We start from the raw sequence: 16,716 nt of genomic DNA on the forward strand, positions 1-16,716 counted from the left end.
AACCTTGTTGAAATCATGCCACAACTGGAACAGTTGGTTTTGTTAAAAACACGGACACCAAAGGACGGCTCACAAACAGTTGGAAGTCCTGAAATCGGGAGGGTGTGTGGTGTTTTTTTAAGTAGTCAGCACAACTAGACAGGACATGGCTCATGGAAGCTCTTAGGCCTTGCAAATAAGAGAGTTATGTTGCAACCACAGCTAGTCCACAAAGACCAGGGAAGCATCTAAAGCCAGCTCACCAATTTAGTGGGGTAGGAGAGCTGGGGGGGGGGGGGAATCACATCTGACAACCAATGCACCCCTTTAGTTTCAGGACAGTTCCCGGGTGGATGAGTCTAAAAAGCCTGGGACACAAATTTTCACAGCCCTCTAGTGGCTATGGTGGCTCATTTACCAGAAGTAATGTATTTAGCATTAACTCTGGAAGTTTATACTCAATTCTGACTAAACTAAGCCTCCTAGAACAAAAGATGTGAACTGTATTGGCATTATTTTCAGCTCCCTTTCCCCGCTAATTTCAACAACTAAGCTCAGTGGTTGAGCATCTTGCTTTGCATGCAAAAGGTCCCAGATTTAAGACTCTGTATCTCCAGGTAGGATTGAGATGAGACCCCTGTGTGGAACCCTGGAGAGCCACTGACAGCCAGCGTGGACAATACTGAGCTGAATGCACCAACAGGCTGACTCAGTACAAGGCAGAGTCTAATGTTCCTAGTGTTAACATTGGTTATGGCTGGCATAAAAACAATTGACCATGGTTAAAGGCAGCAGTGGAAATGCGAGGGAGGGGTGAATTCATTCAACAGGCAAATGACGGAGAGCCTGCCATTCTGCGGCTCCTACGCAGCCCTCATCTTTCCACGAACAGATGGTCCCAGTTACAGCTGCACCAGCTCAGAGTAGAGTTTTAGGTGAACATCTGGCTGAAAATGGCTAATAAAGGATTATCCACAATATTACTGAATGCAATGTCATGAAACTGCATGGAAAATTTTATACTAACCTGTACTCTTGCAGAAGGCAATGCTTCTATTTTCTCCAGATTTCATGTTTGCTGTATCCTTTTCAGTATTTACTTGAGATGATGTAGGCAAATCTTAAAAATACCAAAATAATAATAATTAAAAAACCCACATAAACAGGAAGAGAGAGAAAGAAATTAAAAAGAAAAGAGGTGGAATCTGCATCCTGTTAAAATCAATAGCAAAAGATTTGTTCAGCAAGAGAGCACTGCAACCAAAAGTAATTAAACAATAAAACTTCACTCAAGAGTTGGACCAATTAATGATCAACACATAGAGAGTTGCCACTGAAAAGGACAGTTGTGTATTTAGTTCCCTTCAGTCCCTTTCTGCATTGCCTTATATGTGTTGTAACACCATAATATCCAATGTTCTCCACCATAAGCCAAGGACATGGAGTAGAACCATAACGATATCAAGGCATAAGTTATACTAAATGTTACACAGATGGGGGAGAGCGTAAAATAAATGGCTCACTGCATCAGCACCTGTGTACTTAATTAACAGCCAGGTTAGCAGAAGCTTTGTGGCATGCAAACTCTGCCTAGCAGCTTAACAAGCTTGTTTACTGCCAAGAGATGACACTTTGAAGGCATGGGTTGTTGTTGGCTCATGAACCCTAGTTTGTTTTAACTATGACTTGGCGTTACATGTGAACTCAGCACACTTCCTTAACCATGGTTAGGCCTGGACTCTGTAACTCAGGCATTTCACAAATTCCAAAGGCATGAGGCAACAGAAGCTGGAAAACAAATCAAACGTTGGAGAAACAAGCCACTGTTTGTCTGATCCTTTGTGGTTAACTCATGATTTGTTTCAAAAAACAAAATTGCCCAAACCAACCATGGCTTCATGTTGTGTGTGAATCTGGCCAATACCTTCTAAGCACAAGGGCCTGTGAAGTCCATATTTGCCCCTTCGTGTGATCTACCTACAGGCTCCTTGTTTTATTTTTTGTCCCTTTAAAAATGGGAGGTGGGGGCAGAGGGAGAGAATCCGTTAAGTGAGAAAAGCATTACTGCAGGTTAGTTATGTTTATCACTTTTGTTTTTCCTTAAGGGGATATTTAGTTCATAATGTGCACCCAACTTTCTATTTACTGTTACTCTTTTCTTTACAGTTTCTAACCTATTTATGTCAAAACAACATGCAAAATGGCCTTTTAAAAGAACACAGTGGCATAGCAATAGGGAAAGGTCATCCATCACTGGAACTAGCCAATAGGGGCGTATCATATTTGCATGGCTACTGCAGATTTCATGGATCAAGACAGAGGTGCTAGCCGCAGGGGTGGGGTGATCCTAGCAACATAATACCGTTCTCTGTGTGCTGGGAAAAGTTGGTTTCTCTGCAAAAGCAGTGCTACCTTGAAGGAAAATGTGTGGGTTCTGGCCAACAAAGGTAATAGCTGCACAAGTTACTGCACTGAAAAGAATAGTAATCTGAAATAGCACTTTGTTGCATCAGCACATGGACACAACCTTACCTTCAGCAGCTTCGGGTTTCACAGTGGTCTCTGCTGCCTTAGATTTCTTGGATTTCTGGAAGCAATGGAGACAAACATGAGTGACAACAGCCCACACTGTGTTTGGTAACAAATCCACCAGTTCCATCGGCACAACTTTGCCATAAGGTTACTCAGTGCTTTTTTCATATTACATCGCTACACAATCCAATCCACTCACACAATTCACTGCCCACTTTGTGCTCCTTTAAAAGTGGGCATATAAGGCTTGTAACATGCAAAGGGAGCAAACTGTATGAGAGACAGAATAATCCCTGAAGAGAAAGGCCAGGCTTATCTGCCTGCAGGATCAAGATGTTTTGAAAAATAGCCTGACTCTGATCCTTGAAACTAATCATCTTTGAGAGACACAGAGATATGTTCTTTCTTCCATTATCCACACAATTAAAATTAACCCAACACTAGGAGCACGGCTTTCTCCATAAGGGCTGCCTGTCTCCTTTGGAAATCTCAGCTGGTTAGCTGTTTGAAGTCCCTTTTTAATATTGTTTAAAATAATCTTATTTGAGATCCAGTTAATAGTCTGGGGGCATCTGAGGCTGCAGCATTGCCAAAGCTCAGCAGGTATGGACCTAAGCAGCCCCCTGAATGGGAAAAGCACAGCGAGTCCTACATAAGAACATGAGAGACAGACAGACAGACAGACATTAATTACACCCACCATTAATTATGGTTAGACAATGAGCCCTTTCACCTGATGAATTGGGTTGTTGACAATAAAAAAATAATGCCACAATAAAAATTAGCGCTGGATGGCCCAGCAATATTACAGTGGATTGAAGTGAAGATACCCCAAACAATGTTAGAATGCCTCAGGCCTGCTCAATTTCGGACTTGCCAAGCTGGATGCAGACCACAAGCCATGCTGTGTGGCTTAGGAGGTGGCAGATAACTGCCTTCTTTGAGCAGCCTGAGGCAGACAGAAAAAGCAGGACACTATGAAGCACTTAGTTGGTTCCATATGCAGCTGATGGTCACCAGTTTGCACAGATCTGCTGCATATATTATTAGCTGCAGGAAAGGCACTGATTCCACTGAGCTATTCCCTTTTCTGCAGATTACCCATGTCTTCCTGGAGGTGGCAGCAATGCATCAGACCTTCCTGTGCAGCAGTTTTAGAGGCAACTAAAGTCTTGCAACTAAAATACATGTGGTAGGAAAATGCAACTAGGGAATGAGACCGATATATTTTCAAAGAATTTTTATCCTCAAAGGTGGCTCACAAGTACCTTTAAGATCCCTGCCAAATGTTGCTGGTCTCTCAGCTGTACCTATAAAGGTGCCCTGCTTTGCTTTGCTTCTCTTTCCTAACCCCAACACAGATATGCCTAGCAGTGTTATATGCTTATTTGGCATCAAGCCTTCAGCATGAAAAAAAGCTCTGCCCTAATTTTAGTCTGAAACACGAACGCTGCTTGCAGAATGCCATGTTTGATTTACTTTCATGTCAAATAGGAAGCCAGATTCAAAACGGAAAGGAGGCCCCTGCAAGAGGAAGTTCTCGTTGCACGCTATTTTAGCACACCAGCAACACCCTCAGAAGTTAAAGATAGAACTGTGGTTCTTATATTGATGAGTACAATGAGGGTCATTAAGGCCATGAGGGGAGGGATATAAGTAAATGAAGGGATACTCTGTACATTGCAGAATGTGTGCACGTACTGGTGCATTTACACGCTTGTGAAGTTTAGAATTAGGGGGTTAAATGAACTTCACCCCGGATCAATGGATGCAGTGCAAATGTGTGAGTAGTTATCATGTAGCTTGGACCATGTTGATTTGTTTTACACTTTCCTATCCCTAACAGTGAGAAGTGGATGGGGTAAAATGTAAAACATAAACTACGTCAAGGAAGAGTGACAGTTCTGCTTAAGAGCAGCTGGATAATGGAACAACTGGGTACTGATTTGAAAAGGGAAACCAATGGGTTTATTTATTTTGATGACGGCATTTGTGGAAGGAAGGAAGAACTATTTCCATGTGAAAGAAGAGCTGGATTAAATTAGTGGCAAGGCCAAATAAATTACTTATCTCTGATCTAATTAAAAATTACTAACGAGGGCTGAAATTGAAAAACAACAAGCTGTACTTGATAAAAATATTTGCTGGGATTCAATGAGCTGCACCTACAGTTTTATGCTGGGGGCTTTGGGCACTTTAACAGGAGACTGACCCCCTGCTACCACGGAGAAGGTTTTGAAAAAACTGTTTGTAATAAACTCTGTTCCTGAAGTATACCATAAATGCACGTGCAAATACATCAGAAAATGCACAAAGCTCTTACCTTCCCCAATTTACTCTTAAGCCTTCTCTCCTCCATTCTTTTCTTCAGCACTTCTACATCCTCTTTTGTACCGTTAAGTACAATCACGTCATCGTCTTGAAAAGAGGCTCCACACTTTCATGAGGAAAGGGGGAGAAAGGTTAACAAGGCTTTATATTTTTATGACCACATACGGGCAATGTAATGTGTTGAATGTATATAAAAAAGGAAGGGCACAAGCTACATTAGGAGTGTTTTGCTTGACTACAAAATTAAATTACAATTCAAACATGCATAGTCTGCTTCCTTTCCCCTACTCAGATTTTTATCCTCTCTGCCCTTTTTGAAATAAGCCTGTGTCTTGACTGAGAGGACTGCTTAACTCTTTATTTCATAGAATCATAGAATTGAGGAGTCTGAGGATACGCCGTGGGCCATCTAGTCCAACCCCCTGAAATGCAGGAATCTCAACTAAAGCATCCATGGCAGACGGCCATCCCATCTCTATTTAAAAACCTCCAATGAAGGAGAGCCCATCACCTCCTGAGGGAGTCCATTCCACTGTCTAAGTGATCAGTTTGTAAGCAATCAAGGTACTTGCCAAAGTACATATAGGATTGGATCCAGACAGGATTAACCACATTCTGGGCCACAACAAAATCAATCTGAAAAATTAGTCACAATAAACTGAAGCACCATTGATTTCTAGGGCAACTAGCTTAATCTGGACTCAGTCCATAGGCCCCACTCCAAAAGCAAGTTAGTAGTTTAGCCAACTGCTGTCACTTTGAAATTAATGAGAAATAAGTAAGTTGCAACCAAATTGTGCTACTGATTGCAAAAGGACGCAAATGTGACTGATTTGCTCCCTCTGGATTGGGGCCGTGCGTTCCATTAACTCAGCATGGATTTTATCCTCCCCCCCCCCCCCCGTGATTTTATATGGCATAAAGCAGGGTGGGCAAACCTCCTGCTCGGGGGCCTGATCTGATCCACTGAGCAATTTTTCTGAGCTCCAAAATCACAGCGGGTTGATGGCAGTAGCAAAAAGGAAATAGAGGAGACATGGGCTAGGGTGGAAAGAGGCTTATACCCCCTCCGTTCAGCTGAGGGTGGTGATGCCTCTGTGTCTGCGAGATACTGCATGGTGACCACACTCCCTGCTGGCATGCAGCCCCTGGAAGGTTGGGCTAAGGGCGATTGTTGCCCTTGGGCAAAAAAGATTAGCTACTCTTGGCTCAAAACTATTTAGTTCATTACATTCTGTCCTACCCTTCCTTCACTGAATTCAGAGTAGTCAAAAGAGGACACCGCGTTCTATCCTGAGAAAACATGACTGGGGACGTGAGGAAATAGCCATTTTTACTGGTGTATTTAATGATGTCATTATATTTTTTATATCTCTTTATCTTTACTAGAACCTTAAGAAAAGAAAACATGATTTAGCTGAGACCATCTAGGTGGCCAACGTAGTATTTGAACCCAGGTCTTCCCAGGCCTGATTCTGTCCATGATGCGGCACAGCTTCTCAACTGGAATTATACACCGTAAGGTCTAGTAATTTTTACAAGGTGAATATTTAAAAGCGGAAAATGGGACTTTGTTCAAGGAGAAGCAAAACACAATTGCGAAAACACAACAACACAATAATTTAATAGTTCACCTTTCTCCGTAAATTCAGAGCAAAGAAAGAGAAGTATCTAGGTGTAGTGACATTGAGCCTCAAAGGTGGGGGGAATGTCAGAATTTTATTGCTTGCATTTTGTTCTAAACATCTATGATGAAAAAATGTGTAATTAATATATTTCTAAGGGGGAAACTTCCCAACAGTCTTGCCTTGTCAGAATCAGAATAAAATCTGTCCAGCCATGAGACATACAATTTGCATACAAGAACTATGCATATCTAAAAAGAACCAATAAAACAACATATAAGTCAACGGACTGTTATGCTAGTGAAATTGGAATAAAATCGCAGAGAAGCCAGGTGTCCATCCCATAATTAACAGCATCCTCACCCATGAATTTTTCATGGCATTTCATAGCTGCCAGAGCTTAAGGAGCCACAATACCGGATAGCATTATTGTTTGCCAACAGCTAATCTGACATGTCTGGCAGCTATTTATAGCAAAGTCTACAAGATTACAGATCTATACCAATATATTTTGATCTTGTACACAACAATTCCCCAAGCAGCAGGGAAAGAAAGCAGAGTCTTACTTACAGCAGCAGCAGCATTAAAAAAGGAAAAGCCTTAGCCCTATGAAAAGTTGCTCCAAACAGCACTGACTCAGGGCTTTAAACCAAGGAGACATACACTGCTAATAAACAGATATGCACAGGAACCACATCCTGCCCCCCTCTGACCAAAGATGCATTTAGCTCAGCCTTCATCACTCTGGTACTCTTCAGGTGTCTTGAATTACAAGACCAGTAATTCCTGACCAACAGCCATTCTGCCTGGGGCTGAGAGGCTGAAGGCAGCTGGAACACAACAATAACTTCAAGGTACCAGGTAGGGGAAGGCTGATGTTGCTTTGTGTTATAATAATGCATATTAATTTGAAACATACTAGGTAGTTATACAGAATCGACACATTGCAGGCAGCTCAGGTTTTCAATCTTTTCTAATCATTATGGCTCCAAAATTGAACTGAGAGTCTCCAAGCAATAATGCCTTGCAAAAATCTCAGAAGCTGGGGGTGTGGGGCCACTTCCTAGGACTGCTGGTGACTCGAGGATAAGGCTTCAGTACAGCTACTTTGAATTCTGCAAAAAAAAAGTAGCTTGAATTTTGCAAATTCACAAAAAAGGGTTTGGGATTTTTATTTTTTTTGCAGAATCTATCTTTTGTTATTACATAATTTAAATATTTGGAGGCTGGGAATGGGTGGAGGTAAAGGCTCAAACCTCCTAGGTTTGGAGCTTCATGGGGAAAAGGCGCAGGAACAATGGAAACTGCCTTATTGTCATCCAAACAATTATGACCAGCTAGCGGCTTTAGCCAGTGCTGCCCTATTGGCTGGAAGTGATTCTACAAAGTCTCTGGCAGAGGTCTTGCCCAGTACCCGGTACTTGATCCTTTCCCCTTTACTTTTCTTCTTTCTTAAAAACTGGAGGTGCCAGAGATCAAACCTGGGATCTCCTGCATGCAAGCAGAAGGTCATCTGAGACAAGCACAGGTGCGTGATTCATCAGGATGAACTGAGAGCTACAAATGATGGCAACATATTCAATGAACTGAGATGTAAATTAACAGCACACTCTTATGCATATCACCTGAGAAGAAAGTGCAACTGAGTTCAATGGGGGGGGTTTCCCCCCTCCTGAAGGTTGCAACTTAAATCACTACTAATTGAAGCTTTTGTATACGTACTCCTGTGTCCCAGCAGTAAGGGAAGAGTTACATTTCCAAAGCACATGCATCCAGAGCTCTTTTTCCTCCGACTGCCAGTTCTGCTGAATCATTAATAGGATCTCAATTTGTTGTAGCCTTTAGCTCTCAGTTTTGTTGCCCTTTCTCAGTTTCACTAACCTTGGAATACAATTAGTAAGGTAAAACCACACGTATACTGGTCCATACACTACAAACTGGGACAGAGGATTTTGTTGTTGTTGTTAAGCATAAAACATACACAATACGGGACAACTGTCGACAGGCGGAATTGGAAAAATGTTCCAGGCACAAAAACCAGTAGGGAGAAAGCATGGAAGAGACTGTGGGAAGAGTGGAGAACTGGGTGGATAGGAGATGCACAACTGGTGATGCCATTGAGAGGTGAAAGCAGCCCACCTGAAGTCTGGATTTGGATTATATTATAAAATAAAATAACAAAACGCTGGGCTTTCCCTCCAGGAAAGGGAATTTCAAAAGTTGCTGACCTTCTCAGAACTGAAAGGGGATCAACAGCACAGGTTTGCTGCTGGCTTCTTTGCTATTTGCACCTGTCTCTTGCTATCTACTATCTCATTTAGACACAAAATCCTGATAGTATCTGCAAGCATATCCACAAAGAACAGCAATGCTTTTCTCATAATGACAGTAAGCCAGCACACATCCGTGGATAGGTGATGCCAACGGATGAAAAAATGAGAGAGGGAGAGAGGAGAGAGGGAGATCAAGTATCTTTTAATGGTGGGTGCATTCAGCTTTATAGTTTGGTTTTCCAGTTGTTGTTTTCTAGCTTTCCTAGCAATTACGAAACAGGAAGCCATTGAAATACAGTCCTGAAGCTCGAAGGCATTGAAAGCACATTTAAGTCATTTGCATGTTTCCAGAGAGGCAGCAGTTTCAAAGTTAGATTTTAAGTGAGAAGGTCTTGGTGTGGTTGCAGAACAAGCCTGCCTCTGTGCTTTCACTCTACATTTTGCTGGTAAGTGTACTTGCTTTACTTGATCGGCTGTTACTCTGCTTTCATAATGCATTTTCTGACCCTTCGGAGGTGATGTTCAATGTACAGGGCAGTTACAGGGTCTTCAGGTAGCTCCTGTGTTACTTGCTTAGAGCGAATAGAGCCTAGGGACACGATGAGCATGAGATTGTATCTCTTTCAGTAGTCTGGGTGTATACTGCACCACAATAAATCCACACTCCGCTGTCAGAACAATGTGTTCCAATTTGGTACACTTGAGTATGTATTTTCTTTGCGCTATTTGTTCTGCAAATGTTATGAGTGCACAGGTCAAGAAGGGAAATGTGACGGAGGGGAAAAGGGCAGGGAGACTGGGCACACACTGGCAGCAGAGGCGTGGGACACAGAATCATTGTTGGGAACTGGGGAGGGTCCCCAAGTCTCATGGTCACTGGAAGTTGAGACCCACAGCCACACTTACGCTACGAGCCTTCATCAGAGAGTGCTTTGGTCATGATTTCCTTTAAGATTTCCTTTTAAAAAAATTGAGAGCCAAGATGGTTGAAATTCTATGCTTGTGTTGTACACTCTGTTAACGGTCACAGAGATCCTATCATACATTTAATTATCTGGAGCAATTTTGTAGCCGCTGCTAAACTTCGGCAATATCACTCACCCAGGACCAATGGCTAATAATATGATTTATACAGCACCTTGCACAGACACATCGGCAAAAATAGCTAGGTCCCTGCACCTGTCCATGAGTTTGCATAGCATGAGTTTGCTATGTAAAAGAAATATAACAACTAGAGCTGTTAAAAAGTGTGATGTAATTGGACTCTGGACAGAGTGTTCTAGAGTGCCATACTTTTCTATCGCTTACTATCAAAAGTATGATCCGTGACTGAACACAGATGAAGTCTTGTCTTTGAGAATGCTCCCAGAACTGCAGAACACCATAAAGGTAAAATGAGCAAGATACTCATGGCACCAATGCCAGAAATAATAGTAATAATAGCAGTAGTAGTGATGGTGGTGGTGGTGATGAAGATGATGGTGTTGTATTGTATTCAATGTAGCACTAAGGCTTACGTTCCATTAGCACATGGGTCTCTCCTTGTGGAACAGGACTTCACTGTGCTTCTCCCTGCTTGCAACCCTCCTAAAACTATTCTGAGACGTCCTCTGGGGGGAGGAGAGTGAGGAAGACTAATTGTGTGCCAGTACAGTGGTACCTCGGGTTAAGAACTTAATTTGTTCTGGAGGTCCGTTCTTAACCTGAAACTGTTCTTAACCTGAAGCACCACTTTAGCTAATGGGGGCCTCCTGCTGCTGCCATGCCGCCGGAGCACGATTTCTGTTCTCATCCTGAAGCAAAGTTCTTAACCCAAGGTACTATTTCTGGGTGAGTGGAGTCTGTAACCTGAAGCGTATGTAAGCCGAGGTACCACTGTAACTATTTCACTGAATGCCACCCAATGATGCCATGCTTAAAAAGACCCCAAAGGCACAGGGGTGCCCATGTGCTTCCAGATGTTGTTGGGCTCCAATGCAACAATGCTCTCATCCATCACGGTCAACAGTCAAAGGATGACAGAATCTTGAGGGTGCCTCCTTAGGGACCTATACACCTCAGGATCTTGTATGTAATGCAGGAATATACAGATATGTATGGCTATTAATATACAACAGTGCATCACAGAATGAAACCTGCAATGTGTAAGATTCTGATTTGCTTCTAAGATACGCTTCTGGGACAACTGGCAACAGGAAATGCAACCTGAAAGCACGTGGGCAGTTTCCAGAAAAGGCTAGATCGTTGGGCGGGAATTTCCCACACCATTTCCCCAACTCTGCCCCACTGCCCCAATCTATGAGTTTTAGTTCCTGAATTTCAGCCTCTCCCCCAGATTAAGTTAAGAGCTTTGAAACTTTTACTGATTACCATATTTTCATCCTCGTTTCCAAGCAGTTCTCATCTCAAAAATCACCACACATAAATTAAAAAAGGAAAAGATATAAGGCACTGTCACCAAGCTTACAAATACAAACAAGGGAAGGGAAGTGGAGAGGAAAGCTGGAGGTGAAAAATCAGTTATTTAAGTCTAGGGCAGTGGTTCCCAATTAGCTAATTACTGAGGACCCCCTATTTTCCAAAATCCAAGCCACGGAACCCCTACTTTTGAAAATTTTGTTTACTCTATGGTAGTTACGTCAAAATTGTTATCACTGTGTGATTTCAAAACCAATTTTGGCCAATATATTGAAAAACCACACAGCGCTAAAGCAGACCATAAAATTTGTGGTATTACCATGCAAAAATGACAAAAAAATGGGGGGGGGCAAGGAATGGGGCCGCAGACCTCCTGAGTGTTTTGCGGACCCCCAGGGGTCCCCAGACCCCTAACTGGGAACCACTGCTCTAGGGGAAGAGCTATAAGATAAGTGGGAACTGAAATCCAGTTGGCCCCAAGATGGATCTTCCCTTGCTAATGTTCTTTTTTTCTGAATAGTAGCTGCGGACACCTGTTCCCTTGGCTGATGGATGGGACTAGAGGGTCCTTCCCCTTGCTTCTTCAGCCTCACAGCAACAGGTTGTTAGATCGGAGCATTCTTTCAGACTGAAAGTGGGGAAGTGAGCCCCCTGCTGTGGCTCCTATTCTAGGTGATAGACAAGCCCAGGTTGGACTCCTCTTGCCTTGATGCTGTTATTCCTAGGAGACACCTCCCAGGTGCCCTGGTCCGTTGGCCACTGAAAGGGACTCCTGCAGTTCTTGGGATTTTCTGGCTACTGTTTTTGGCATTCTACCCTATGCAGAAACAGGACCCACTTATAGGTACTGTCAGGTGTTTTCTGAGTCTGGCGCTAACTAAACTGCAGAGTGCCGCAGGAGAAAGGCAATAAAAGCTCTCCAAGGCTGCTGCACTATACATTGCAGCAGGTTTTAAGTCACTCTCAGGGCTGACTCACACATCTGCTTATTCCATGATTTCTCAACAGACAACTGCTTCCACTGAAAGAGGTAGTTTGAGGTCACATGTTAACTCCTTTGACGTTTTACACATACAAGAATGCCGTTAATGTTGCAGTCGTCAAGTCAAATTGCACGTGTGATTTCATCCTGTTTTGGCTTCTGAGAGAACCTGGGAAGCAGTTGAGTTCTCTTGGAAATACAAAGAAGCCTGAGAATCCTGTTTTAAATGATGTAGGTTTCAAATATTGGATGGTGGTTGTTCAGATGCTTCTCACTCTATTTATTTCACTAAATAAAGGTGAAATAAATAGAGTGAGAAGCATCTGAACAACCACCATCCATTCTTGTTCTGCACCATGCCCAATCATATATATGTTGCAGAGCATCTGGGGGTGTGGTCAAGCAAACAATGGTTAAGGAAGGGTATTGCGTTTACACATGACACCAAGCCACAGTTAAAATAAACCAAGGTTCATAAACCAACAACAAACTATGGATTCAGATTATGGTTTGCTGGCAAGAAACAAACCAGTTATGCAAAACAAACAAAAACAAAAAAACAACAACAAAAGCAGTTATGCTGCTGGGCCATGTACACACGCAACACTGAGCAATGATTTAATAAATCACAGTGTCATAAACCATGGTTTAGCATTAGTTTGCATACAGGAATAGAGGTTCATGCTTGGATTGGAAGCACTGGATTATTTCCCCTTCTACTCACTATGCATGCCCTAACAGATTTTTCCTATACATTAAGCCTTTTTTCAAGCATTAATGTAGTTAACTAAGACAGGTTGGAGTAATGTAACCATAACTATAAAGAAGGCTTTAAAGAATTATTTTTAAGGGCAATAAAGTCCATAGGTTATTTACTCCGCTATTGAAGACTAATCCTTGGAATAAGCAGCGAAAACCATTGTTGTGCCAACATAAACAAGGATGTTGCAAAAGAATGTTCAGGAAACAAGAGGCTTTTCAACAATTCATGGTTTTTGTGTAGTTGTACTGTTTCTCCTTCCTGGAGTTGAAGGGAGTTCAGGGCAACTTTCACGGGGAAAGTTTTCTTTGGAAGAAAGAGGACTGGAGAGTTACTGTGTTTTTCTAATTTTTGTTTTCATTTATAAATAAAGAGGCTGACACACTGTGAGTAGCAGACTCACAGAACATGAACCTAAATTATTTACTTCTTCAAAACATCTATACCCCAGTCTTTAGCCAGAAAAGCTCTCAGAGTGGCTTACAAAGCAATAAAAATAACATAGCCCCTGCCCCCACTCAAAATCTAAAACCTAAGAAGACATGAAACAAAAGGAAGAAAGGGACAGGAAGAGGAAAACAAACTCACTCAGACAACATTTTAGTACCTCTCCTACTTATCCTGTAAGAAATAATATAATCCCTATATTCTGGAATAAGAAGGTTAATCAACCATATAAATGCAGCTGTTGTTCTATTATGCAATGTACAAAGGCTGTCCTCCTTCTATTCTTTGGAATAGGCTTGTCCTTGGTGAATAGTTGGGCTGCACTGTGTTTAAAGCCATTCTAACATATCTGCCGGTAAAGTGGGAAGGGATGAAACTGGTCTGCCCAGTCTGAGGGAATTGAAAGAAGTGGGGTTGTCATTGGTTGATTTGTGTGTGTGTCTGTGTGTGTGATATTTCATGTGCTAAAAGGTGAGGTTCTTTTGCAGGGGGTGGGGGTAGGTTCCATCTAACCTTGGGGAAGATGCAGCAGACACCATCACTTCCTAGTGCTCTCACCCATCTTCCCTACTCACAGAGGCAGTCAATTTCCACTCTCCTGTGAAGAAGAGCAGCAGTACAGAGCAGCTCTGGAGTGTAATGGTATCAACTGGGCCCCCATGAGCCTTCCTGCTCCAACAGGAATAGCTGTATAAGACAACAGTTTCTAGCTAGTCTCTAGAAGGTCAGCGGTTCACCCTGTAAGGTCAACAACCTCTGGCTGCATTACAGCCAATTTCAGGAAGGTTAGGTCATCACATGTTTCTGGAATCCTCAGTATCAGGCTGTGATAGAATGATCTTCCATGAATTTGTCCAGATCCCTTTTAAAGCCATCTAAATGGGTGGCTATCACCACATCCTGAGGATGTCAGGATAGATAGGCCATGCTGGGCTAGACGTGCAAATTGAATGGCCTTAAATAATGCAACTTCCTATGTTGCAGAAAACGTCCCATACTGTATATACTTACAGTCCACCATTCACCAAATGGCTCCAGGATGAGCGATGAAAAATATAACCACTAAAACAACTATAAAATAAAAACCAGAAAGCTAACCGAAAACAAAAAGCAGAAGCACAGAACAACGCAGAAAGGAAAGTGCCCGCTCAACCCAAGAGCAGGGGCGGTGCGCTCCCCCCACACTCCTCTTCCTCTGCCAGTGTCTGGGCTGTATTAACTAGGAAGTGTTTCCTTGATCAATTGTTCAAAAAAACATGCAAAGATGGTGCAAGGTGCATCTCAGAGGAGAGCTCATTCCACAAGTTGGGGGCCAACAGAAAGAAGGCTGCCCCACATGCCCCCTTACCACAGAGGGAGGCCCACAAGCAGACTCAGATGTTTGCTATTGCAGCTTTGTTGCAGCTAGGGGATTTTCATGCTTTTTGAGAGGCAAAAGGCACAATGATATCTAGTTCGGTTCTACAGATGATGTTGCTATATTGTTTTATTATTAATTAAATATGTTGGCTGTTTTATGTTGCCCACGGCAACCCATAGTGACTTGCAGTCAGCCAGCCAACCAACCAACTGTTGCACTTATGGCTCAAATCTCTTCTCTTTAATTGTGCTGCCCTAAAAGTTAATGTCTTGCGTAGCAGGGCCATAAATACAGAATACAATCTATGCAGGCCAGCAACTCTTCAAAGACAGAACAACGCATTTAGAACGTAGAACTGTCCAGTTCCAGTCATGATGAAAAAATATCTTTAAAATTAGTGGGGTAGGAAAATGGATAATGTCTCATCACAAATTCCAGTACTCATCAAAAGCAATGTATCTTAAGACTCAGGAGATGGTATCCAATTCATTTGTTCCATTAGGACAAGGATTTACATTCGGAAAACAAAACATCCTCCTCCCTCGCCATTTCCTGTGCTCTCCCCAAATCTACTCCAGAGGGTTGGGGAAAACTCTAGAACAGATTTAAGGCGTGCACAGAGGGAGGAGGAAAGCGCTGTGCAAACAAGAAAGCCTTCCACTGATGGAGCATTCACATAACACTACTTTGGATACAACCCAAATATTTTTCTGAAGTGTTTACAGGTGGGCATAACAGGGATGTACAGCAAGGAGACAAAAGAAAGCAAATACTTATATATGAATAAGATCACATATTAAGAGCAGGATTTTTTTAAAACACACACACACACACACATACAGACTGCACTTAAAAGGTTGATAGGACTTAGGAAAAGCTGGGCAGAAAGTGGCAGTTTCCTGTTTTATTGCCTCAAGCATTTTGACATACAGCATGTCTGCTTGGGCTAAACCCACAACAGAGAACTTTTTTGTGCACCATCAGGAATGTACATGTTTTATTGTACTTATATGGCCATTTAAGCTTCATTTAAAAAAACAAAAACAAAACTCTAGTGCAACATCGCCACCTTCTTTGACGGCACTTCCTGGAACTCCTATGGCTCTAGAAGCAGCCATATTTGTTTCTAAAGGGGAGGGAGGCAGATATCTGTTCCGCAGATAGTCTGTCACTATGGGTGGAATTGTCATAAAAATCTTCTTTGCTGGATGCTGCTCTGCCAGCTATGTAATTGTCACACCAGCATTTTGCCAGCCTGCTGACCTCCAGATGTTTTGGCCTACAACTCCCATCAGTTTCATGTGCTGCATGGGGATGATGGAAGTTGTAGTCTAAAACATCTGGAGGGCAACAGGCTGGTGAATGCTAGATTATGCAATAAAATGGCTGGTGATGGTTGATGGTGATTTAACTGGTTTATTGTAGCAAAAGCTTCTGTAGGCAAGAGCCTAAACCATACTTTATATCTTTGGAATTCATGATAAATAACTACTTTAGAATGTTAGTTGCCTTTAGCTTTTGTGGAAACAATTCTGCAGTCTCCTTTTAAAAAACCATTAATCAAAATTTCAGTGTTACACGTGCACAATAGCACTTCTCTAAAATAACTTGAGTATTCCTGAAAGGCTCAATCTCACTGTGTGAATGAAGCACTTTTCCAAAAAAGCACAATGATCAAGTGTTTAATGAAGCAGGAATGGTAGGGGATTAAATCAAAACCTTGCTGCCCCCCAGACAGTTTATAGGAACAATTTCTGATTTTAGAACAGGGCTCAGTGCATGGCCCTAACAGCTGAACTGGGGAGAATGGGCACCCCGCTCCCACCTAATTGCATATGTGCTTTTCTAGGCAGCTAGGAATATGCACATAGAAATCCATTTCCATATGTGCATGGCTCCTCCTGATTGCATCCAAATGTCTACCCATATTATTATTATTAGAACAGCTTTAGTTAAAACTTAGAATTAGAACAAAGCTACATAATTCTGCACAGAGACCATTTAAAATT

General features: G+C 42.3%; 1 protein-coding gene across 1 annotated transcript in view; it reads right to left on the reverse strand.

Annotated features, from left to right (window-relative positions):
- The window catches only part of RTF2 (replication termination factor 2), a 57,386-nt gene that overhangs the window by 1,943 nt on the left and 38,727 nt on the right, over positions 1-16,716 (reverse strand). The window contains exons 6-8 of the mRNA XM_083744664.1: positions 4,835-4,948; positions 2,512-2,566; positions 1,007-1,099 (exon numbers count right to left, since the gene is read on the reverse strand). Of these exons, the coding sequence (XP_083600790.1) occupies positions 1,007-1,099; positions 2,512-2,566; positions 4,835-4,948 (262 nt within the window). The remainder of the gene's footprint in view (positions 1-1,006; positions 1,100-2,511; positions 2,567-4,834; positions 4,949-16,716) is intronic.

Source organism: Podarcis gaigeae (genome assembly GCF_964106915.1).
Source record: "Podarcis gaigeae genome assembly, chromosome: 6".
NCBI lineage: Eukaryota > Metazoa > Chordata > Lepidosauria > Squamata > Lacertidae > Podarcis > Podarcis gaigeae.